The sequence below is a fragment of the Podarcis filfolensis genome (assembly GCF_964270895.1).
Source record: "Podarcis filfolensis genome assembly, chromosome: 5".
Taxonomy (NCBI): domain Eukaryota; kingdom Metazoa; phylum Chordata; class Lepidosauria; order Squamata; family Lacertidae; genus Podarcis; species Podarcis filfolensis.
In genome coordinates, this window is record NC_139608.1 from 6,882,058 (window position 1) to 6,907,577 (window position 25,520).

A 25,520-nucleotide genomic window follows, 5' to 3' on the forward strand; every position below is an offset into this window, starting at 1 on the left:
GACAGTTTCACATTTTGGGGGCTATGGAAGAGTTAGCCAAAGGTGATTTGTCTTCTGCTTTCATGCAATAAATAGTTCAGCTTTCCATCCCAAGAGCACTATTCCTAGGCTAGAACTCAAGGCAGGCTACAATGATCCATTAGAAAGCTGCTAAAAGGCATGAGCTATGAGTCATGCCGCAAATCTCAGCTCTGCTGTGAACACATCTAGTAACCACGATCTAGCACTAGTTGGTTTCGGTCAAGCCTTCTGTACTATTGGTCATCACTCCTTCTGTACTATACGGAATAATAATACTGGACTACCCAACAGGGTGTTTTTCTATAAGTCGAACAAATAATGCATATGAAGCCGCTCAGTAAATTTCCCACTGTTGAGCTGTTCATTAAATTAAATCCCAAGGCATCCCCTCAGCTGATGTGTGCAACAGTGGATGGGTTGAGTTTTCCATGAAGAGAACTAGGTAGCCACAGGTAAATCTGTGGCTTTTGACCTAACCGTTCTCACATTTTGCCAATCGATACAGTGCCAAGAAACTTAAGTGAGATAATCATTAAGGGTATTTGGGGCTTCCCCACCTGCACTGAGGTGCTGCCATTCCAATGGTAACTTTCAAATCAGAACAGGAAAGGAGGGCTGTGCAATGACTCCAGTCTTCACCTTGCTGTATGGGTAACTCAGTGAGAAGTGTGGCTCCAAGACAGTGATAAAGTAAAGGCATTAGCTTCCCGCATGAGTGTGTAGGAGGCACCATCCTAGCTACCTCCTCTCTGCCTTCTGCCCAGGTCACTTGATCCTTGACGAAGACTTAGCACGTTCCACGTTCATCATCAGCACAGGCCCCGTTGGGCCTTCGGAAACCTTGACTGTAGTCTTCAGCAGCAGTCGGGAACTGGCAACCCTGGCAAACGGCGCCCTACGTGTCCTCTTCCCCTCTGTGCTCACGCCCTTCGTTGTATCCATCCCCGAAAGTGAAAGTGAGGCGAGAGGCTTATGTGACGACAGGTTGGCCCTATGGTGATTTTCATGGCTTTCTCAGAGTCTATGCTATGCAAAGGGTAGGGACTGGAGGAGGTTATAGGGACCACTGACAGCTGGCAAGTGCAGGTCGCAGGAATCAGAGCTTTCCTGCTGACTCATATGGGTTCTCTAGCAAATGGGAGTGTGGCACAAATAATTGATAATGGGAGCCTGTGCCAATTAGAAACTGGCTGGGAGTCACATGACTCAGCAGCAGCAGCATCCCTTTTATATCCAAGGTTAAGGTTATGAGTGTCTTTGCTTATTGAACCAAAATGACACCACTCACTCATAAGAGGGAATCATCAGCATGCCCAGAGGAAACCCTAAGTGGAAAGGAGGGATCCCTAAAACAGCCAAGGAAGGACTGAGAATGTTTTATGGGCCCAGAATACTAACTAACATTGGATCAAAAAATGCAAACTGGATGGGAGGTGGAATAGAATGGAGTATGGTACAAGAGGGCACTCCACTGTGCAATATTTTGTTGAGGTCCCTCTTGTGTCCTTCAGTGGAGCATTGCACAAAGGCTGGATTGATGGTTTTAGAATAGCAACTTATGACCTTTTGCCACAGTGGGAGAATGGAAATTTAAATGTACAGGCTAGTGTTCAAGTCTAGCAGTCTTCTCTCAGAACCCCTTTACAAACTGATGTGTTGAAAACATAGCTTGGTTGCAACTGTGCAGAGTTCAGCATTGTGGGAGGAAAAATATGACTCAAACGTTAAGCAGCACAGTAAAGTGTTAGGAATGTAGGCTCCTAAACCTTTTGCATATCCCATTTAGTCCACTTGCAAAGCGCTTCCTTCTTTCTACTCCTCTTGCAAGGAACAGGCCACACACTCCTAAGGAAGTTCAAAATGCTTTACTTACAGATTCAAAGAAAAAAATACAGAGAGATAGCTTCAGACATCTAACCTTGAAGCAAAGCTTAAGACACTTCTTCTTTGATCAGTTACATGGCGAGGAGAGAGAAGGAACAGGAAAAGAAGGCTTCACTTCCTCCCTCATCAGAGAAGAGGGGGTGTGACCTAACTGAGTCTAGGAAACACAGCTTTATTATCTTATTATCTTTATTATCTTTATTATCTTAACCTCCTCATACACCAACTAGCCCTATGCTTGCTAGCTGTCTTTGACTGCAATTTCCCACAAGAATATGGTAAAACTACTGTGCTTCCCGTGTGTGTGTGTGTGTGTGTGTGTGTGTGTATATATATAATTGTTTTCACCTGATCTGCACAGATCCAACTAAGCTATGATAGCAGCACACCAAATTCACACCTCAACCTATATAAACATAGCTGCCAAAAATAGGCCCCTCCCACTGAGGTGAAAGTTTCTGAAAACTTCCCTGATTCTGATTAGTTGCTCTTGTAAATATGCCCCCATGTGTTGGAACAGAGGTCCAGCCGTGGACTTTCTCCTGCAGAAAACAAAGTGTCTTTTTTTCGCATCTGCCTGTCTCTTTTGGAAAATGTCTATATGGAGCTATGTGATTTTAAAATCTCCTGGGCAGATTGTCTTTAAAAATAAATAGTTGTATTCCAAATTCACTTTAGGCTGTAGTTGCATTTCCCTGCCCGCAGGAGGCCTCTTTGCAGGTCTTGGGCTGTGTTGTGGTGATTAGCAAATGCCTTGCCCAAGAACTCCCACAATAAGGTCAACTGCCATGCATGCCAGACAGCTCTAGTTTGTGACTTTTCTCTCTCTTCCTCCTTCTTCATCAGCTCTGCCAGTTGTTTTGGATCCACTACTCTGAAGAGTGAGCAGTCTTTCCTTGTGCCTCCCCAGGATACAGACATCTTCAGGGGTGAGGTTTACAATGCCTTTCCCTACGAGTTCAGCTTTGAGATGCTTGTTAAAGGACCCTGTTTGCTGGCAGGTATGATTTAGTATCCAATTTCAGTGTGTCTTGCATTTGCGGTCACATGCACACCATTGCATTTAAAGCATGCAATTTTAACAGTCACAGCGTCTCCCAAAAAAATCATGGGGACTGTAGTTTGTTCATGGTGCTGACTTCACAGAGTTATAGTTCCCAAAGCCCTTAACTACATTTTTTGAGGATTCTCTATGACTTGATTGTTGTGTGTTGTTGTTGTTGTTGTTTTTTAAAAAACAAAATCCAAAGTGGTTTACAAAAAGAATAAAACAATGAAATTATCAGCAAAAACAGTTAAAAACAACTATTTAAAACATTCAAAGAATAATTTAAATCGATAAGTTTAAAACCAAATTAAAACACATATTAACCTTATCTAAGGTTAAGCGTATCTAGATAGGCTTATTTCTTTATTTAATTTATACGCTACTTGATTGCGAAAACAAAACAAAACCCTCAAAACAGTTTACAAAAAGATAAAACAATAAAAATCAATACTTTAAAACAGACAAAAAGTTAAAACACTAAAACAGTTTAAAATTCACATCAACTTTCTAAGCATCGATAGGATTGTCTAAACAAGACGCTAAAAAGAGTACACTGAAAGTGCCTGCTTGATCTCAATAGGCAGAGAGTTCCAAAGTGTATGTGCTGCCACACTAAACAAATGTGGAATGAATATTTTGTGGCACCTGTAGCAGTGCCAGTTCTACCAATCGAAATGCTCAAGTGGGCACATGTGATGTGAGGCAATCTCACATGTAAACTGGTCCCTAGCTGTTAAGGGCTTTATATTCTAACAGTAACACATTAAAGGGGCAGATGGAGTTCATCAGCCTGGGAAGGTAGCCCATCTAAGAGAAGGAAAACTCTGATTCTAAACCTCCACTGCCTTGTGGGATATCTTTGGGAGAAGAAAGGGCTAAGGAGTAAACCCTACACAAATCCGGAGTGGACTCCCTAAGATGGTTGGACACCTCCTTCCAATAACTCCTGCAGCCAAGCTGCTGCCAAATGTATTGCTCTTCTTTCCTTTGGACCCAATCAGTGAGGCTGAGGGGGGCAGGTCTTGTCATCTCGGCAGCCCAGGGCCTCCATACACACTGCCGAGGCTTGTGCCCCAGGGAGGTCACTTTGGTGCCGCTAACGCAGCAGTTTGACTTCACCCCGGGAGGCGCTCTCTATTGTCTCTCGAGACAGATAGATGCCAGCAACAACACCCTGAACTTTGCCCAGTAGCAGATTGACAACCAGTGCAGAGCTGTGAGCACAGGTGTTCTGTGATGCCAGGGTCTCATTCTGCACTAACTGCAGCTTCCAGATCAAGCCAAGGAAAGCCCCACATAAACCACATATAATATATATATATATATATATCACAAGCACATGCAGAAATGTGGAGAACTGAACCTGAGATTGGAAAAGTGAGAATCTGATAGAAACCAAAATGCCAACAGTGACAGGGAGCAGATTCCTTCTACTGTCCGCTCTTGATCCAGAAGTAAATGCAATGGCTGCAATGCCCTTTCATTCCTTCCATTATCCAGGACTACGGGAAATGCAGGTGATTCATTTTTGCTTTTGCTCCAGATAGATAGATAGATAGATAGATAGATAGATAGATAGATAGATAGATGGATGGATAATAGATAGATCTCATGATCTCAGAAGACTGAATACTTGGGTTTCAAAGATGTCTTGCTTTAAGGAGGACTGTGGGGAAGTGACAGTGAATGAAGGTGTTCCAGAAGTGCTGTCTGGTTAGTGGCATCGTGAAGGATTTATGAAGCAGCCCCAGAAGAGGAGGCAAAATCTTTAGTTATAAAGGCGTCAGAAGAGCACTTCATAAATGCTTGTTCTGAACCTCTTTTAGGAATTGGTTAATCACTAAAATAATATATGCGCTACTGTGGTTAACAAAGCAGAGATTTTCACCACATGAATAAAGTCTCTGGTTTTTAAACCATCTATATAGCGCATGCTTTAGTGCTGAGTCTATACTCTTTTTCCCTCATGAAAAAATGATGGCTGTGGGAAGAAAGGAAGCAAGCGAAAGTGTGTGTCGTGGGGGGAGGGAGACGGAAGCAACTTCAGAGAGCCCTGGAGCATATGCTTGAGACAGACGAAGGAATTAATCCCATTAGGAGTTGGCTCAAGTCCCATGCCTCTGAGAAATGCTGCACTCGTGGCCTTGCTGGGCTTCAGTCTAGTAAAAATGTCTTTTGCTGCTGACGAATGACTTCATTGTGGTCTGTGCATAAAGGTAAAAAAAACAGGGGGGGGTTGTGTGCTGAAAAATTATCTAGCTCCATTTATCTAGCAGTGCAGATAAGCTGGCAGGTATGTACCTTAGTGTAAGCTATATAAAGGCTTATCCACACCTTCTTTTGCTTCCCCACCTCGCAAGAAACCTGTTCTTTAGCGCTGAATCAGAACAAATGGCAATCGGGTTTTCCTGCAGATTGCCGTTTGTTCCGATCTACCACTAATTAGTGGGTTTCTGGGGGAAAGCAGCAGGTCAAAGGCAAAATTGCTTAGACCCATGCCTAGAAAGCTCAGGTCAAGCAGAAAACTGCTTAGACCTTTGCTTTCTAGGCATGGGACAAGCAGAAAGTGTGGGTGAGCCCTAACTGTATATTCTTTTAAATAAGTCTGTGCTGGATTAGTGTTGTGACCACAGTATTGAAACCTTTATACATTTTGGAACGGTTTGCCAAAGAGCGGTTTGAATTCTGTAAGGGCTGTAGATAAGAGAGGGCAAATTGGCGGGACCTTCAGGTCGGGAGTGAGAGTCCCTGGGCTGTGTGTTTCCTGTGTGGCTTTTAAAAACACACAGTTCCAAACAAGTTTGTGCTGAAGAAAGGCCCTTTACCAGTTCTGCACATTTACACATTTGCTTGCTTTTTTCTCATCCTTCTGCAACTCAGAGGGCACACCCTGAGCACTAGAAATCTTACAGCCCTCTTCTGGCTCCTGAGTTACACTGAACGCTCACTGCAGTGCTTTGCCTTTGCAGCCATAGGGACCAGCAATTTCTTCTTAGTGAAAACAGATTGTAAAGATGCTAAATACTGAAACTTCTTTTTAAATAAGTATTATTTAGATAAATATCTGAAGATGGAGGAGGATGAGGTTTTTTGTCACTGTTTGGCTGCTGTTAGATTAGGTTTGGTCCTGCCCCCCAATATATAGTTTTGATTTTTAAGAAATTTATTTTAAAAAATTACTGTGTTAGCCACCTTACCTGATTCTTATTCTTTGAAGAGGCATGGAAGAAGAATGCCTCTGTTGCATTGCTGTTATCTAATCTCCAAGGGCAGATTTGTGTGTGTGTTCATTCCATTACTCAGCAATCAATTATTCTCTGTCAAACATGTGAGCTGTTTCCATTTAAATCTACTCTGTTTATGTCTGAGTTCTAATTGATGTACAAGTTCGTTCATCCACACATGTTGGTCATCACTTGATGCCAAGTCTTCAAGTGAGCACAAGTGCGTGGTAACGAGGCCTTGCTTGGTGCTGTTAAACAAATGCATCTATTTCCATCTGACACACTTTCAAGCAGGAGTGGGAAACCTTTGGCTCTGCAGATGCTGATGAACTACAACTCCCATGATCCCTGGCCATTGACCACATTTGCGAGGCTGATGGGAGTTGTCGCTCAGCAACATCTGGAGGGCCAAATGTCCCCCACCCCTGCTTTAGAGGTTATTACATTACATCAGGCAATAAAACCCTCTCGTTATTGCAGGATTGGAGAGCCCATCCCATGCTCTTCGGGCTGATGCTAATCCTTTTGCCAGCTCTGCCTCAACTATATGCATCACCTTGGCAGAGAAGCACAGATGTGACAGGAACCTGGAGATTATCTTGTATCCTTGTGGTAAGAGAACACTTTGAAGTCAAGGGATTCTGCGATCGCTACAACAATGGAACCTTCTGCTAATGTATAATACACACTGCAAGGGGGAATGTAGGGGTGATAATCCAACTGGGGAGCCTTAGGACTGAACAATTTAATCTTCCAGATCTTTAGTTCTGTACCCAGATACCAACAATATATTGCGACTGAGCGACATTAATTTCTGAACTTTTATTTTATAGCACACACGCACAGCTTCTGTAATGCCTCTTGGGGTCCTTTCTGAGGTTGGCATAGGACAGGCATGGCCAAACTTGGCCCTCCAGCTGTTTTGGGACTACAGTTCCCATCATCCCTGACCACTGGTCCTGTTAGCTAGGGATGGTGGGAGTTGTAGTCCCAAAACAGCTGGAGGGCCAGGTTTGGCCAAACCTGGCATAGGAGCTGCTCTAGTGTGTCTCTGCTTTATGGGAACAGTGGACTTTTTAATATATTTTTTTTGTCATGACATTTTTATTTAGGCAGTTATGGACTAAACACAAAATCTAAAGCAAGAACAACCAGACTAGCCCAGATGATGTGTTTAAGAATTTTTATAAATATGAAGCTAGGCAGATTATTCAGACAACTATATAGCAAATTATGTGGGGTAAGATACCACCTGCGTAGTGGTTAAAGAGCTGATTCTCTTATTTCTGTGACCTCTGGAGAGAAGATACTCCCTGCAGCAATATCCATGCTGCTCGTGTAGCATCAGAAGGGGCCCTCAAAGTGCAATCCACAGATATACGTATTTTAGGATTGGTGCATGTCAATCATCTATCACAAGGAAGCTACTTTAACCTGCTCCATGTGGTGTCAGTTGCCACCTGATGGGCTGTTCCTGGTGACCCTCTACATAACGGAGGAGGTTATTCTTATTCCTATTTTACAGGTGTGCAAATGAGACTGGGAGTTGCCTGAGGCCACCAGTTTTGAGTCCATACCTGGTTTTGAACCTAGGTCCAAACAGCCCAGCTGTCTGTGCACTGGATCATTCTGACTCTCATGCAGCTTTACATTTTCCTCCCCTAAGAACCTCATCATCCACACCTCATCATAGAAGATGGTGCTATCTCATATCAGGACTACGAGGCACAAATAAGGAACCGCCATGATTATGCTCGTATTGCCAAAAAAGATGATTGGGAGAGACAGGTAACCATCTAGGAAGAGACTTTTTTCCCCCCTGGGTTGTCTAAGGGTGATCTCAAGTTGGATTGAAATGACTAGGACCTAGACAGTAGCACCTTAATACCTTGCTTTTTGTCGCCTCTAACTGTAAATTCTGTGGCCTGGTGGCTGAGCAAGAAGCACATGGTGTGGTAGGGATGCTGCTGCTCACCTGAACTCTGGTTGGTCACATTGCTGCTGCTTACTGGGAGGTAGAGGGGATGGGAGATAGAAGGGATGGGGCAAGGCGACCGTGAAGTCAGTGCAGTGCGCACACACTGCTGGAGAAATTCTGGTGCTCCTGCCAGTGCATTTGCACTGTGCCAACCTCCACATTGCATGATAATATACAATGATATCGGGAAGGAAAGGTTGAAGCCACAACATATTTTCTTTGCTCCTAGGTTGCCTTTGTCCAGAAGAGGTTCCACAAAGACATTTTTCACAATCCTGTCCTGATGCTGAATTTCTGCCCTGAGGCCAGCTGCGTTTCCACTGATTTCCAGACCATCACTCGCGAAATGCTCTTCCTCATTGACCAGAGTACAAGCATGAGTGGCCCTGGCGTTGATGGGATCAAGGTAAACAGAGCATTGGGAAATGGGAAGCTGTCTTTTAGAAAGTCAGGCCATTGGTGCTATACTAGGTCAGCAGTGTCCATAAGGGCTGACAGCAGCTTGCCTGGGGTTCAGACAGGGGTTTTCCACCAGCCCTGCCTGAAGATGCCAAGGACCGAACCTGACATATTTACTGAATGGGCATCAAGGTATATGCTCCTGATGCCTTGTGTGTGTGTGTGTGTGTGTAAAATAAAACTAATTTTTGCAGACCTGATGAGCAACAGTTCCAGAATATTTGCAGAATATGCACAATTGTTTTTTCAGCATCTGCCAAGTTTTCAAAAATTATATGAGATATTATATTGATTATTATGCAAAGTAGCATCTTCCCACATTATGATGCCTCTCTGGGGCATCCTTAACAATGTATGTTTTCCCAGCTTTAATGGGAAGATGCTCAGAATTCCTCGCAGGACTCAGATTTTATTTCTTCCTGTTAGTGTAGCCTGAGCAAGGAAAGGCTTGTCCTCTTGCTAAGGATGCTTCCAGATTGATACTGTTTTTGGGTAGGATTTGGTCACAATCCGGCAAATTCAGGTTGCACAGTTAGAGTTGATTGTGAGGTCTTGCACAACAAACCTGCTTCCCCAAAGATGAGACTTTTTGCATTATGGATGAAGAAAGTGTGGGATATGAACCAACCTGGACCCTGCAATCATCATCTGAGGCCCTTCTTTGTGTGTCTGTTGCAAACCAGTTTGCCATGAACATTTGCTGTAAATTTTGGACACCACAAAAACCTTCCAAAAGGGGATTAGACAATGTTAACATCAGTGCATACAGCCAACCACTCACATAGAAACTCATTAAAAGTGCATTTTGAGCCCTGATTGACAGCAAGCTTGCCACAAGCTCCAACACTTCTCCCACAAAAGCATTCCCTACTGCTAATATATTCAATATAACCTGCATACTTTGTACAATGTTGTTCGATTTTCTTATGGAGCTTTCACAAAGATGATAATGCATGTTAATTAGGAGATGCTGTTCAAGACACAACAATCCAGAAATGTTAAGTACTATAATTAAGATGCCAAGGCAGACAACTCTAACCAACAGTGCTGCTCCAACCAAACACAGCTCCAAGGTCCTCCAAGTTTTTCCTCTCCCCAGCAAAATTCCCACTAACTACCCCAAGACTGGTCTGTGTCCCAAGCAAACTTGAACTACACTTGTAAGAAAATAAGAACAGAACATTGAATTGAGTGTTGTGTTCTCTTCGCTGCCAAGAAAGAATGACTCTCTGCACCTATTGAAACTCCTTTCCATCTTGCCTCCTAAAATGCAGAATGTTTTTGCCTGGCACATAACAATATGTAATGAAGGTGCCAGATGTGCCTCCATGGGGATACCAGTCCACAAATGGGGAGCCACCACAGAAAAACCGTGTTCTCATTTTGCCACCCTCTGGACCTCCCATTGCCATTTCTTCTGATTCAGTGTTAAAGAGAGTGTTTTCCTGGGGAAAGCAGCAGGGCAAAGGGTAAATATGGGTGGACACCTCATTCTCTCTCTCTCTCTGCACAGGATGCTCTGTTGGTGGCTGTGAAGAGCCTTCCTCCCAGCACCTTGTTGAATGTGGCTGGCTTTGGCTCCAGCATCAAGCCGGTCTTCACTACCAGCAAGCCCTGCAATAGTGTGAGTATTCTGACCATTGCGGCTTCTTGTCCACCCCTCTGACCCCAAAGCTATTAACTGGCAATTAACTGGATCCGACAAGAACTCTGTGAATGTGCAGGTATGGTGCCATGAGTTGTCATCATCATTCTAACATTTATTTCTTTAATTGCATTTTTTCCCCAGTTAATCATGAATAGGGAAAATGTAGGACGGGAAATCCCTACATGAATATAATGAAAAGGAATATAATAACATACCAAGGGTGGGGTGGGGAAAGCAATGATGGCACTACAAGGAAAGGAAGGAAGGTGTTGTGATGTTTCAAGCACACAAAATGTAAGAAACAATGTACACTCAACTGATGACTGTTCAGATTGATAGTAATAAAATAAAACTGTTCAAATAGGGACAATCCTTGATCCATTGTTTTTGCAGTCTTGCTCGCTTCCTGGGATTCCCCCCCCCCCCCGCCCAAGAAAAACAAAAGGTTTGCATGCCCAAGTACAGAAGTACCTATATGCATTTCTAGAACATAAGAAGGTAGTAGAAGAAGGGAGGAATGATTGAATGGATGAACAAACAAATAAAACCACCTCCAAAAAATTCCACCAAGCTCCACCCACTGCTGTGGATGGCATTGCAGAATAGCAATGAGTAGCCATGACTGAAAAGGGAGAATGTGTCCAAAACAGACCAAAATCAGGCCTGAGCAGCCTATATGCAATACAGGACCTCCATCTGAATCACCTTAAATCCAGAATATTAACTTTTGTTGGAAGAGATGCAACCTTTAGTGGACTGAAGACGTTTGACCTGTGTGCCATTACTTAAGATGAAGGTTGCTGGGTTGATTCTGTGCTTGGAGGAACATGTTGCGTCATCTTCAGTCCTTGTGATAAAACTGCTGTGCTCAGGTGACCCAAATTCTGTGCCAAGAGAAGTTGAGTTCAGTGATCTGTGTATGTTACGCAAAGCATGCAGACTTGCTATGCTGGCTTTTTATGTCCAGTTTATTCTGGGTTGGCCAGAGTCCAGCAGCTGTGCAGGTTCTGCGGATCTGTCCCATATTCACTTGAAATCCTCCCTTGCATCTCACCCCTCCACTTATGAGATGATACCAGTCATTTCATACATATTTTCAGATTTGTCTTCCCAACCATAAATGCTAGAGGCTTTTTTCCTTTTTAAAGCAGATGCTGAAGTCCACAAAATTTTATGCCACATTAAATTTATTTAAGGGGCCACATCTTTTCAGGAAGCTGAATTCTGCCCACCCCCAATTTCAAATGCCAGCTTGTGAAGCGTGATTGTGAAATAGCAGAATTAATATCGCTTTACTTACGACTCCCAGAATTGTGTGTCTGTCTGACTCACAAACAGGAAGGCAAGAAGATTAGGGAGGGCTGTAACTCAATGGTAGAGTACAAGTTTTATCCAAAAAAGTTCCCAGATTCCTCCTTGGTATGTCCAGGAGCATGGCTTAGAAAGGGACAAATGAGATCAGTGGATTATTTGTTGAATAAAACACACAGTATTTTTTAGATGGCAATTCTCAGAACAGCTAAAAAATTAATAAAATGATAACGTTCATAATTATATAAAATAATTCAGCAGGGCAATAAAACAGTAAAAATCAACAGACGCAATAAAAGTACACAGATTGAAACCAGGTAGCTGATGTGCTGAAAGGCTTAAGCAAATAAAAAGCCTGGTGCCCAAAGATATCAGACGGGGTGCCATGCAAGCTTCCCTGGGAAGGGCTTTCTGGATTCATGGCAACTGAAATTGCCATTGGTTTTATGGTTGGAGTGCAGGGTGCAGAGAGATCAACAGGATTCACAAAAGCAAAATTGGTCATCGTTTTCTTGGGAGATTTGGCTAGTTTTTAAAATAGGTTTATGGCTATGGAGAAGAACTTGCATATGGAGAGAAACTTGCATATGTGTAGAAAATGCCTGACAAAATGTCAGAAGACAGGCAGCAAGTAAGCAAGGACTTCTAGTTGTCACCAGTACTGTGCCTTATAGTTCCTTATCCTTCATGCATGTAAGTAGCAGGAGTTGATTGGCACGCTATTTCCACAACATGTTCAGGCCACAGGATCTCACTTTCTGGAATGCAGAATTATGAGCCACAGAGACAGAAGTCATAATGTTCTGTAGTGGTGGAGAGCTTGCTTTATGGCAAGAAGTCTGGCTCAGTCTATTTGCTGTCTCCATAATCCACTCATCTCTCCCGTGTACAGGAAACCCTCAGGCTGGCCTGTGAATACATTCAGAAGCTGCGGTCTGACATGGGTGGAGCCAACCTCCTGGCTGCTCTGACTTGGATCTTGGGGCTCCCTCTTCACCGCGGGTATCCTCGGCAGCTCTTTATTTTTACGGATGCCAGTGTTGGAAACACAGGCAAGGTCATCGAGCTGGTCAGGAGACACGCGAGCAGTGTCAGGTATGGAGTGGGGTGAACTGGCCTTTCATAGATCTCCAATTCTACCTTGGTGTGCAAGAGGTCCTCTCTACAGACCTGGATAGAGTAAAGTACTCTGCTGTATGTTGAAAAGCGGAGAGGCAGTATCATCCATTAAATAAAGAGAGCTGGATCTGGGTCGGTCTTTATTATGCACAGAAGCTCTGTGCCACTAATAGCCTCATGATTTGCAATAATCAATAATACTTAGCATTTAAATAGCACTTTCAAGCATTCAAAGAACTTCACATACATTATCTCAGTAATCTTTGCAGCAACACTATAACATTGATCCGTATTCCTATCCTTTCCTGCTCATGCTGTTAACTTCTATGCACGCTAGCCGATTGCTCCTCTGTTATGGTTTCACCTGTTGATTTCTGCCTGCCATGCAGCTATTGAGGACCTAGAGCTTCTGGCCCTAAAAGCTCTTTAAAATGTCTGTACAGTAGAGTTAGTTTGAATCTATCATTGTAGGGGGCATTCCCCAAACTAGGATTGATTGCTAACCAGCATAGATATAACAAAAAAATTTTTTTCCTTCCAGTAGCACCTTAAAGACCAACTAAGTTAGTTCTTGGTATGAGCTTTCGTGTGCATGCACACTTCTTCAGATACACAGGTGCTACTGGAAGGAAAAAAAAAAATTTGTTTTGACTATGGCAGACCAACACGGCTACCTATCTGTAACTGGAAGCATAGATATGCATAGTTAGGTTTGACTATAAAAAAGTTCCTACGTATATGTCATAACCAGCAATTTGAATTGTGCCCAGAAACAGACGAGTAGCCAGTGAAGATCTTCTAATAAGGGAGCCATCTGCTCCCTATAAGCAGCCCTGGTCAGCCATCTATTATGAGAACTAGCCAATAAGCACCCTCTACAGCCATTGTTTCCCTATCTCACACTGAATTTGCACTGTAGACTTGCAGAATCATTTGCCAGACTCAGTCTGGTACAGAAGAAAGGTGTGTTTGTGCTGAATGCAGTAGAGGGCACTTCCAGGTCACCCCCACTGATGTTAGAATGTTGCAAGTGTATTCACACTTGTGGTCATAACTGGATTTGTGTGTTCAAATTGCTCCCCAGCCATTAATTATCTGGGTGACCCTAAGCAAGCCTCTGCCTCTCAGCCTTGGCTCTCTAGCAGCCAAACCTCTTACACAGGCTGCGCACACACACCATACATTTAAAGCACATGACTTTCCCCCAAAGAATCATGGGAACTGTAGTTTACTACTCAGAGCTACAGTTTCCAGAATCCATAACAAACTGCAATTCCCACGATACTTTATGGGAAGTAATGTGCTTTAAAAAAGTATGAATGAGATGAAGACTTCAGTGCAGTCTGCTGAGCTCAGAGCGCTTGCCATGGCTTGGCAGTGCACATCCTAATAAGAGTGTGGAACAGAATGAAGCAGGCTGGGTGGTCTGAGGTTCAAGGACTTCTTTCCCACAGGTGTTTTACCTTTGGCCTGGGCTCTGGTGCCTGCCGTAGGCTCCTGCGTGGACTGGCAAAGGTGAGCAGAGGTCGGGCTGAATTCCTAAGCCCAAGTGAAAGGCTGCAGCCCAAGGTACGTGCTGTCCTGCTTCATTGTTGGTATTTTTGACTTGGGTGGTCACCTGTGCTCAGTAGTTATGTGCCATGTCCACACTAGTACAATCACAATTTAACACAGGCGTGCGTCAGCTATGAAGGATCCAGACAGCAGTGTAGTATTATCATCCTTCTGTTCAAGAATCCATACAGAGACAGTGTTGGCAGCCAAGCCATCTTTCAGGATATTGCTACCTGAAAGAGGCTCAAGGAGGTAGGGATGGAGGGTCTGTCAACTCTCTGTTCTTTCGCTTCCTTGTTTTTCCAGTCTTCACATTTCTGCAGAAATTTCCAGACTTTTTAATTAATTTATTTTTTTAAAAAACCCTCTTGAAAATTCATCCCTGTTTTGTGTGAATTTCTCCTGATAAACACCTTTTTATGTGCAGTCTTGACTCCTGCACTTATTTCTGCAAGTAATTTCTCCTCATACAATACATTATTGTATGTTATATTCACCAATATCTTTTTATGCACACTTTCTCCTAACATTTGCAGTTTGGTAAATACTGGTTGATGGAAGAACTGCATTGCAAAGTTCAGATAAGTGCACATGTCAAAGGATGGCTGTTTCAGTTTGAGTATTGTTCTGGAAAGTACAAATTTGATAGATTGGCCTTTAAATACAAACTTGATCAAATTTCTCATCCGTCCTTAGAATATGGCAACTAGCTGTTAGACATACGAGGGCTGCTGAATATCTCTGGTTTTTCCCCCAGCTGATAAAGTCTTTGAAAAAAGCAATTGAGCCGGCTGTGAGTGACATCACGATAGACTGGTATGTGCCAGACACCATGGAGGCCCTGCTATCGCCCAATGAGATCGCAGCCCTGTATCCAGGAGACCGGCTCATCAGCTACTGCACTCTTTACCACATTGCCAGTTTCCGGGACAAGAAGGCAACAGTTGAGCACCCATTCCCTTAAAACTTGGGCTTGGGGGCGGAATGCGGCCTGGCAGGCCTTTTTCTGGCACTTGGGACTCTCCCCAGGCCCTGCTGCATACCCTCTTGAGAGAATTTTTGCCTGGCTGTGATGTAGTAACACCAACAGGCAGCCCTCCAGAGGGGATATGGCTCACAGGCTGAAAAACATTCCCCAGCCCTGTCCGAAAAAGTGTGGCTCCCCCTGCTGTGGGAAACAAGGCCTGCGTTTATTTTGTGCCTGGCTCCAGTAGCCACTTGCATAAAGCCTTGCCTGGAGAAGGTGCCTTTTTGCCTTGTTTCCTTCATTCCCCTCAGAGCAGAACCTTTTAAAATATGCCTTCTGTCATCTACTCGCCTTAAAGTTTGGCTGCCTTATTTCCCCAGGGCAGAGAGCCGTTGTGCCGGAGTCTATCTAGGGGCTCTGCGGGTTCAGTGTTCCAGTCCCAGGAGGAGGCAACTGGTTTGGAAGGAGCCCATCCACACCCAGAGAGTCAAGAAATTTGCCGAGCCCTTCATGAAATTTCCCGTGAGATATCTCTGGAGTTTTCTGCTGGGGGCACTGAGGAGTCTATGAAAAGTAAGTAGAACTTTGTGGGATGGTGTTTGTTTTCAGTTCTTTCCTCTAGGACTGTCTGAGAATGGAGCAACAATCTTTGCTCCAGACCCACTAAGCAGTGATCCCCTCCTCCCATTCTCTGCAGTCTGGTCCACAGGGGGGAATAGGGCACTCTGCACTTCAGCCCCAACAACCCGAGGTCACATCTACACCGTACATTTAAAGCACATGGCTTGCTGCAAAGAATCCTGGGAACTGTAGTTTGTTAAGGGTGCTGAGACCTGTAGCTCTGTGAAGCTAAACTACATCCCCAGAATTCTGTGATGGAAGCCATGTACTTGAAGGTGCTTTAAATGTGTGCTGTGGGTGTGACCTGTGTCTTGATTCCTCCAATCCCACTGGCTTTTTTACACGTAACCAGTCCTGGGTGTCTGCTTCCTCCTCCTTAGTCTCAGTTTGACCCTCGTAGAACTCAGCTGGGAAGACAGTGGTGGGAAAGTGGAAATAAAATAGAGTTGGCTCCACCTGCCCTGGCTGTGTCTCTGCCTACTGTTGGACTCGCTCCCTTCCACCCTATCAGCCCTGACTGGCCCCAACCACTGTTCCTTTTTGAATGGCGGAGGTCAGTTGAGGAGTGATGAGCTCTTTGCCACAGCACTGCTTTGCATGTAAGAGGTCCCAGGTTCACTCTTTGGCATCTCTAGTGGATGCCAGGCTAAAAATTTTCCTTTTCAACCAGGCCTTTGGCCAATTGACATTCGATGCCCATTTAAATGTGTTGTTAGAGAGGGGAGTTATTAGTTTGTTCTTATTTTTACTATGTATTTTGTGGTTTCTATATTGTGATTTTATGGTGTGAACCACCCTGCAATCTGCGAATGAAGGGCAGTATGCAAATGTAATCAGCAACAATAATAATTGTGCCTCTGTATATTATGGTGCTCTCCATGCCAGTGCCTCTGCGTTCTTCTCCCTGGCAGGTGGGGATCCTGTATCCGGAGGAGACATCTGGAAGCGGATTTACCAGCCCTCCTACATCAAGGAACAGTATGTGCTCACTCACTGCTCAGTCAGCACCGACCACAGCCACGGCTTGCTCTCCCACAGTTCCACCAGCAGCGAGTCCACGGGCTCCAGAGATGTCCCTCCAGAGGGAGGGTCCTTAGCCCAGGCTCTCGAAGGCAGCTCACAGCAAGGCCAGAAGAGTGTCTCCCTGTGCAATTCCTCCACCAAGTCTGCCCCCGTCTCCCAGGCTCCGTCTGGTGCTGCTCCTAAGGTGAGGCATTTCAGGTCCCCTCCACTCCACGGCACCCAGCACACTTTGAAAAATGCCTGCTTCTTTATAAGAAGAAGAAGAAGAGTTTGGATTTGATATCCCGCCTTTCACTCCCTTTAAGGAGTCTCAAAGCGGCTAACTTTCTCCTTTCCCTTCCTCCCCCACAACAAACACTCTGTGAGGTGAGTGGGGCTGAGAGACTTCAGAGAAGTGTGACTGGCCCAAGGTCACCCAGCAGCTGCATGTGGAGGAGCGGAGACGCGAACCCGGTTCCCCAGATTACAAGACTACCGCTCTTAACCACTACACCACACTGGCTCTTTATACTACTTTGGGTCTTTTTTTCTAGGATCAATTCTTCTATTGGAAATGTAAAGGGAGATTTTCCATTCTTCCTATTTTTAGGTGGAGGTATTCCCAGCTGGATGGTCAGAAACATTTTCACCCTCATCCTCTATTATTTATAGCATTTTTGCCACCTCTTTAGAAAGGCTCCCACTCAACTGAAACAATGAGTCGTCCTGACCCAGATACCCTCCCAGTTCCTTTCCCCCAGGGGTTAGTTTAAAGGCTGTTCTGCAGCCTTTTAACACAAAATGAATTCACAAATATTTTCAGACATGAGTCTTTTTGACACACTCAGAGGAAGCCATTCTTCTGAATACCAGTTGCTAGAAACCACAGGAAGGGGAGAGTGCGCTTCTGCTTGTGGGATTCCTAGGGGCATCTGGTTGGCCACTGCAAGAACAAGATGCTGGACTCGATGGGCCAGGTTCTTCTTATGTTCTTACGTAAATTCAGTTGGCTTTGTAATATAAGTGTCGAATCTGCACTGGACAACTTAGGCCTCCCATGATAAAACCCCAGAACCAATGTCTCAGCCTTTCTGAGTATCCTTTGGTGTAATTTGAAAAGTCCTTCATAATTATGGGTCCTTCCAGACTGTTGCTATTGTCAGGTGGGATTCAACCATATATTGGCACATTCCGGTCGTGCAATTGTAATTTATTGGGAGCTCTTGTGCAACAAGCCCACTCCCCCCTCTCCCCCCGCCAAAAACGCACACAGACTTTTTGTGATAAGGAAAGTAATGGCAACGTGAAATTGAAAGGCTGGAGTAACACTTCCTTGATGCAATGTTGTCTCACCTGCCTGCAGACAAATCAGAATGAATGCTTATTCAATAGCCCATGTTTTCAAACTGCCTTGCAAGAAAATGAGGATGAATGTTCCATAAACTGGTTGTTTGGAAGAGCTTTGTGTGTGAGAGGGAGAGAACGGAAGACTATTCCTCAGGTGTAGAGATGCAGTAGGCCCGGCATTAGATCTGCACAAGGGAAGGGCATTTGCTTTCTTACAGTGATCTTTGACATGCTTCCTTAGAGTTTTCCCAGCATTGACCTTCTCGCCCTCCCTTTCTCTTAAGGTGTCTGCGGCCCTGAGCTCCGAGGAGCTGGTGCGAAGGAAGAAGGCCTTGGCCCGAGCTGCTCTGTCTGGACGTAGCTTCTCCTCCCCACATGGTGAGCTGGATGCCCATCGGCTGCGCCGAGCCCTAGAAAAGGTGTCCCAGAAGCGGAACCGTTCCCTGGAAGGGAAACTGGATGAGATTGGGCCGGAGTTGCAGAAGATGCGCAGAAGCATTGCTGATTCCAGTGAGTAGTGGGGAAGAAGAATGTGGAAGTCTCCTGTTGGGAGAGCAGAGGGGGCAAGAAGCCCCACACAAGATGAGAGAAAGCAAGAGTGGCTGAGACTTGCATGTGGGCCATCTGCAGGGGGTGGCATCTTGGTGTCTGTTATTCTTCCCACTTAAGTCTTGTGCAAATAACATTCCTGTTAGTTTATCACCCACTCCAGTTCTGCACTGTAGCTCAGTGACAGAAGGTCCCAGGTTCAACCCCATAACATCACCAGGTAGAGCTGGGGATGTCCTCTGCCTGAAACCCATCTTGATATATCTGTATCATCCCCTCCCTGCTCCAAGACTTGGCAGGACTTAGAAGAAGCTCTCGTCCATCTGTAGAGCGGTTTGTTTGTTTTTGTGGTGAACGATGTTGCTCAATTTTTCCCTCCATACCCACCTTTGACTGGGGAGTTACCTTGGCCAGGGCAAACCCAAAGCCTGTCTCAGAACATACTGAATGTCAAGGTTTTTGTGACTAGGAACGGAGTTGGCCAGCATTGTGTAGAGTGCAGATGGCTGTACAGAAGAGCGAAGATTGCAGGCCTCGTCTATCAGGAAGGGGATTATGGTCAGATTGTAAGCCTTCCAAGTCTGGGGAGAGTGCTTTGCAGGATTTGGAGCCAGTAGGTGCCAGACTAATCCTGGCAGGCTCAGGTGCCATTTCTGTTGGCAGGGGGAAATGCACTTTTCCTGCTGACTTTGGGACCAGAGAATAGCTACTAAAACCTTCCCATCATTGAAGCAGAGTCCCATATGGTTGCAAATGCCTCATGCTCAGTCTGCAAGCAACTGCCTTGCTATAATCCATGGATGGGGACCCTGCAACCCTCTGGATGCTCTTGGACTCTAGCTCCCATCACCACCGGCCTTTGGCTATGCTGGTTGGGGCTGATGGGAGTTGGTGTCCAACAACATCTGAAGGGCCCCATCCCTGCTATAAATAACCATTGAAGACACTTGCAGTCCTCTTGGATCCTTCACTTGCAAAGGTTCCTGTCATACCAGCTGTTGTGGAATCTAAAGGCTCTTCCACACTTGTCCCATGCCTAGAAAACAGGGATTGAGGTGGCTTTCCACTTATCTGAGCAGTTTTCCCTTTGCCCCATCGCTTTCCCCCAGAAACCCAATCTTCAGTGCCAAATCAGAGCAAACGTCAATCTGAAGAAAACCCGATTGACATCATTTGCTTCAATTCATCAGTGAAGATTGGGCTTCCCCAGGGGTAAGCACCAGGGCAAGTGAAAGTCTCTGAGTGCCAAACTTGGGGATGTGTACACTCCTAACTGGGTGTTTGTGAGCTTCCAGAGGTGTCTGCCTGCGGGAGACTCTATCCTGTTGCAAAACCTGATGAGCCTCGTGTGTGCATTCCCATGCCTTGCTCTCTCCTAGGCAACCTACTGTCACCAGCCCACCTAGACTGGGACACGCTATTGGAACCCCCATACCTTTTCAGCCCATCACCAGCAACTGAGCGAGGAGAGTGTGACAACAGTGCCTGGCCGCCTCTCCGGTGCCAAGTTGTGATCCATGGACTCAGTGCAGGGAAACCGGTCTCTTGGGAAGTGACAGCTGCCCTGGATTCCCTGCTTCTTGCCAAAGACAGCCAGGCCAAGGAGGAGCCTTCTCAGTGGCAGCAGCAGAGTAAGGGCTGGGACAAACTGCTTCACCACTTGACTGCTGGCTCTGTCATCCGGGATAATGAGAATGTGTCTCAAAGGGAAGCTGAGATTGAACATGGTAAGCCTGCCCTTCCCTTCACTTGCCCATTCTGCCTCAAATTTGACTACTTAAACAGATGATGAGCATTAATCGGATTATTAAATGTGGGCTTGGGTCTTGTTGCAAAGCTCATTTCTGAAGCCACAAAGAATATGGACTTGCTTAAAGACAAGCATACATAACTTTGCCTACCCTGTATCTCAAATCCACCTTCCCTCTTAACTGTAACCAGCACTGTGATTCTGCCCCTCCAAAGGTTTCTCACGAAGATTCCGCATTAAGGCTGTCCAGTCCAGCAAAGCTTGCAACACACCTTCAATATATACCTCTGTGGTGCCTGTTGATGCTTCCACCCAGGAGATCTTGCCCTCTGCCCTTGAGATTCGAAGCACAGGTAGGGCTGCTTGGAGTGCATGTGCAGAGCTCTGCTTCTTAGGTCAGAATCTGAATCCCCAGGATTCATCAGGGATCTAGTTTTGAGAATAAATTCTATCATGAGAGCTAGAAACTTTTTTAAAAAATTCAGTTGTCCAACAGATTGCACAATCATGTTCTTCCACTGTTCCTTCCTGAAGTGCTCAAAATCTGGAGCAGCCTGTCTTCATTTGTTTTCCCTTGGAAGAGAAAGGAGTCCAGCTGCTCACAGCATCTAACCTGCCTGTTTAAACATATCAGGATTGAGAAGGAATGATAGTGAGCAGCAATTAGACTCCACTGCAGGATTGCAGAACAAAACTGGCTGCTTTCACCAGCTTCTTTTGTTAGCAAACTGCTGAGAGCAGCCCAAATATTTACAGACATTTCCACCATACAATTTTGGTACATTCCAGGTTTCATCAGGTATCTAGGGTGGCATGTTTTCCTGCTGCAGATGACTGCATCAACTTGAACTAGCTGCTGAGTGAGGGGATATTTTCCAGTGGCAGCCAGGAATATATCTGTCTGCAGAATGCAGGCTGTATTTATTATTAGCTCAATAAAATCCATGCAGAGAAAATGAGATTGTTCTGCAACTGAATATGCACAGTGCTGGCCCCACAACTATCTCTAAACACCCCAATGAAATATGCTTTCTTCCAGTGGGCCTCTTCAGCCACCAGCAAGGATCCTATTCTGGCAGCCGACGTCAACACAGTTGCTCAGCAGGTCTGGGACGGAGGCAGGACTCAGAGGACCTGGATGATGCTCCTGTTTCTGCAGGTACTAGTGTCACTTCACCTGTCTAAGGAGCCCTTTATCTACATGACACAAGGACCCCCGGGAGGCAGTAGATGGGGAAGAAGCAGAGAAACAAATACAAATCGATGAATTTAGTAGTAGTAGTAGTAGTAGTAGTAGTAGTAGTAGTAGTATTCAATTTCTTACCCTCCCTCCACCACAAGATCCTGGGTCAGGTTATAGCAATTTAAAGATACAACATTAAAATCAGTTTAAAACAAATTAAACCAAAAGAATGTTGTTGTTGTTGTTTAGTCGTTTAGTCGTGTCCGACTCTTCGTGACCCCCTGGACCAGAGCACGCCAGGCACTTCTGTCCTCCGCTGCCTCCCGCAGTTTGATCAAACTCATGCTGGTAGCTTCAAGAACACCATCCAACCATCTCATCCACTGTCGTCCCCTTCTCCTTGTGCCCTCCATCTTTCCCAACATCAGGGTCTTTTCCAGGGAGTCTTCTCTTCTCATGAGGTGGCCAAAGTATTGGAGCCTCAGCTTCACAATCTGTCCTTCCAGTGAGCACTCAGGGCTGATTTCCTTAAGAATGGATAGGTTTGATCTTCTTGCAGTCCATGGGACTCTCAAGAGTCTCCTCCAGCACCATAATTCAAAAGCATCAATTCTTTGGCGATCAGCCTTCTTTATGGTCCAGCTCTCACTTCCATACATCACTACTGGGAAAACCATAGCTTTAACTATACGGACCTTTGTTGGCAAGGTGATGTCTCTACTTTTTGAGATGCTGTCTAGGTTTGACATTGCTTGTCATTGCTGTCTAGGTTTGTCATTGCTGTCTAGGTTTGCCATTGCTTTTCTCCCAAGAAGCAGGCGTCTTTTAATTTCGTGACTGCTGTCACCATCTGCAGTGATCATGGAGCCCAAGAAAGTAAAATCTCTTACTGCCTCCATTTCTTCCCCTTCTATTTGCCAGGAGGTGATGGGACCAGTGGCCATGATCTTCGTTTTTTTGATGTTGAGCTTCAGACCATATTTTGCGCTCTCCTCTTTCACCCTCAATAAAAGGTTCTTTAATTCCTCCTCACTTTCTGCCATCAAGGTTGTGTAAAGAATAGGGCCCTAAAAACATTTGCACTCCAATCTCCAAACAGTGCAAGTTTTCAGGGGTTCCAGGTGCTTACCCAGGGTTTGTGTTTCCTTTGGTAATGAAGCACAGCAGAGACTGTGGTGTCTTTAGGATATATGGTTTATTTACACATATATACAACCTGAGCCTACGATGGAGGAATCCACAGCATTAGCATCCCAAAAGGGTCTTTCTTCTCCCACAGCCACAGCCCTGGATTCAAACAGACATCCAACATTGCTCTGCTTCTCTGTCTTCTCCCAGCTTGCTGCATTACATCTGCCCATATCACTGCAACTTTTTCAGCTCTAAATTCCAGCTCTGTCTTTCTAACTATCCACGAGTTGAGGGAGAGGCTGCACCCATTTGCCATCTCCCACAGAGGCCCTTCCTTTGTTCTACTTATGCCTCACCAGGAGGCTAACCTGGCTATTTCAGGAATTAGAAGACTTGATTAAATTTTAGCACTTGCTGGATCCAGGGGTTAGTGGGGTCTGACATACCACTTAACACCCCAAACTCATAACGCTATACTTCTCCTGTGTCAAAGGCCCAGGGTAAAGAGGTACGTCTTCAGCATTCAGCAAAAGCTTTTTTAGCGAAGGTACCAACGTACCTCCGTGGGGAGGGAGTTCCATGATTTAGAGGTGACCACAGAGAATGCCGTCTCCTGGGCGGCCATCTCCATCCCCCAATTTCTGACAGTGGAGAAGCTACCAAGAGGCCCCCTGCTGCCATCCTTAAGAGTTGAGAAGGTCTTTAGGGAAGGAGGAGGCCTTTCCAATATTTGGGGCCTAGGTCTTTTTAGAAGGCTTTAAACACCAATTGAGTGATCAGTTGTAGCAGTGGAACCAGTGTAATTTGCATCACCATAGGGGGAAAAAATGCTAGATGAACCCAAGCTATATGTGATGCAGGAGAGGTGAATATGCCTTTAAAAAGAAAAGCAAAAATAGCTCTGCTTCCCAGCAACGGCAGATAGCGGTTTGAACGTTAGGAAACTGACCTGCTAACAATGAGAGCGCTTGGGTGATTTTGTTGTGAAAGATTAGTGAGAGCTGTACAGCCTCCCTGTTAAAAATGTGTTCTATAGGGTAGGGTCAGCCCTTTGACATCTCCCTTCTCTGCAGCAATCCAACATAGCATGTCGCTCCTTTTTGAAGATGAATCATGAGCAGTGCCTGATCATTTGGAGGCATCATAGCTGGGGAAGGGCCATAGCTCAGTGGTGGCCCCTCTGATTTCTATGAAGAAGGTCCCAGGTTCAGTCCCGGCATCTCTAGTTAGGGCATTGGAAGACTGATGATTCCCCTGCCTGAAACCCTGGAGATCCACTGCCACTCTCAACATCCCTGACCACTGGTCCTGCCAACTAGGGATGATGGGAGTTGTAGTCCAACAACAGCTGGAGACCCAAGTTTGGGAACCCCTGGTCTAGATGGTACTGAGTTAGGTGGAGGAACAATCTGACTCAGCTTAATGCAGCCTCCTGTCTTCCTGTGAACAGGTCCTTTTAACACACTTCTGGATATAGCAGTATCAGTCCCACTCTGCCACTATTGACTGATCACAGAACTCTCTTTTGCAGGGGTGGGAAATGGAATATGGCTGGTGGGCCGGATTCTTACTTCCCCTACCCGCTGTGGGCCAAGTTTGACAAGTGGTGGAGTTGCAAGAAAATAAAAAACTTTTGGGACCTCATATATAATGAATTTTAAAAATTGTTCAAGATAATGTTTAACAAAAGACCAGAAGTCTTCCTCTTAGGTATAATGGCACCAGTGACATCAGGGAACCTGCTTTTGCAGCTGATTCCCAGGACTTGCAAAGTTCCGCACCAGTGGGCATGGTTTAGCCAAAATATTCTCTTGGGCCACATGGGGAGGTCTGGTGGGCCTTGTTAAGCTGGAAGTTCCCCATCCCTGCTCTTTTGGATCAGCATGAGCTTTGAGCAACCCAATTTCAGCTTCTGATTTGCAGCAGTTTCTTTCTGTCCTTATATTCTGTGGGAGTCTGTTTTGATCTTGTACAGCTGCCATTAACTAGTTAGATACTGTTGTTGTTTCTTGTAAACCGCTTAGAGGTTTTATTACAATGAAGCAGTATATACATGGATAAAATAGCCAGCTAACAAAATAATAGATTGAATGCCCCCGACTTCCCTCCAGTTCTCTGCAGGTTGTATCAGTTGTTAGTCTGATGTCAGGAATTTTCTTTACTTCCTAGAACGAGAAGAGATTCCTTCTTTTCCTGTTAGTGTCACTTCTGTCAACCAAGAAAAGCAGAACTGTCATGATGGTAAGTCTTACAGCAGAGTTTGGAGGGTGTGAAGGATCTGGAGAGGCTGCATTAAACCATGTGCTTTAATAGATTTAGGGTGCCTAAATCTATCAAGCACACACCACAAACTTAGGTTTGTGCAATTAAAGTGGATTAAAGGGCTCTGTCACCCTAGTGCAACAAATCCACTTTTTAAAAAGCAAGTTTTTATGCAGTTTGGAAAGTGGAGAAATGCATTGAATTGAGTGGGATGAACTAATGCCTAACAGGAAGATATATAAATGCTTCACAAGCAAATCAGGACAAATGCAAGAGAAGTACTCCTTGTCATATAACTGCTCTGCTTAGAAATCAGAAGACCAGATATAATTTAATCTCCAGGAGAGAAAGGATGAACGCTTGATCAATACATCATCTGCAAGAGTCCACAAACTCTACCCCTATTTATTTATAACATTTATCTCCCACCTTCCCTTCTAGGAGCTCTAGGCAGCACACAGA

The 25,520-nt window shown here is 45.0% G+C and overlaps 1 protein-coding gene across 10 annotated transcripts in view; it reads left to right on the top strand.

Moving 5' to 3' along the window:
* VWA5B2 (von Willebrand factor A domain containing 5B2) overlaps nucleotides 1-25,520 on the top strand; it is an 89,060-nt gene that overhangs the window by 60,508 nt on the left and 3,032 nt on the right. For 5 of the 10 annotated variants that reach the window (XM_083612694.1, XM_083612696.1, XM_083612697.1 and 2 more), the window contains 16 exons: nucleotides 786-1,017; nucleotides 2,752-2,906; nucleotides 6,658-6,789; nucleotides 7,844-7,965; nucleotides 8,385-8,561; nucleotides 10,128-10,238; nucleotides 12,466-12,668; nucleotides 14,147-14,261; nucleotides 15,004-15,189; nucleotides 15,594-15,786; nucleotides 16,746-17,041; nucleotides 18,468-18,693; nucleotides 20,112-20,459; nucleotides 20,698-20,835; nucleotides 21,522-21,641; nucleotides 24,966-25,037. In XM_083612694.1, the coding sequence (XP_083468820.1) occupies nucleotides 786-1,017; nucleotides 2,752-2,906; nucleotides 6,658-6,789; nucleotides 7,844-7,965; nucleotides 8,385-8,561; nucleotides 10,128-10,238; nucleotides 12,466-12,668; nucleotides 14,147-14,261; nucleotides 15,004-15,189; nucleotides 15,594-15,786; nucleotides 16,746-17,041; nucleotides 18,468-18,693; nucleotides 20,112-20,459; nucleotides 20,698-20,835; nucleotides 21,522-21,641; nucleotides 24,966-25,037 (2,826 nt within the window). The remainder of the gene's footprint in view (nucleotides 1-785; nucleotides 1,018-2,751; nucleotides 2,907-6,657; nucleotides 6,790-7,843; nucleotides 7,966-8,384; nucleotides 8,562-10,127; nucleotides 10,239-12,465; nucleotides 12,669-14,146; nucleotides 14,262-15,003; nucleotides 15,190-15,593; nucleotides 15,787-16,745; nucleotides 17,042-18,467; nucleotides 18,694-20,111; nucleotides 20,460-20,697; nucleotides 20,836-21,521; nucleotides 21,642-24,965; nucleotides 25,038-25,520) is intronic. The other 5 variants (XM_083612699.1, XM_083612702.1, XM_083612700.1 and 2 more) reach the window with 2 other exon arrangements.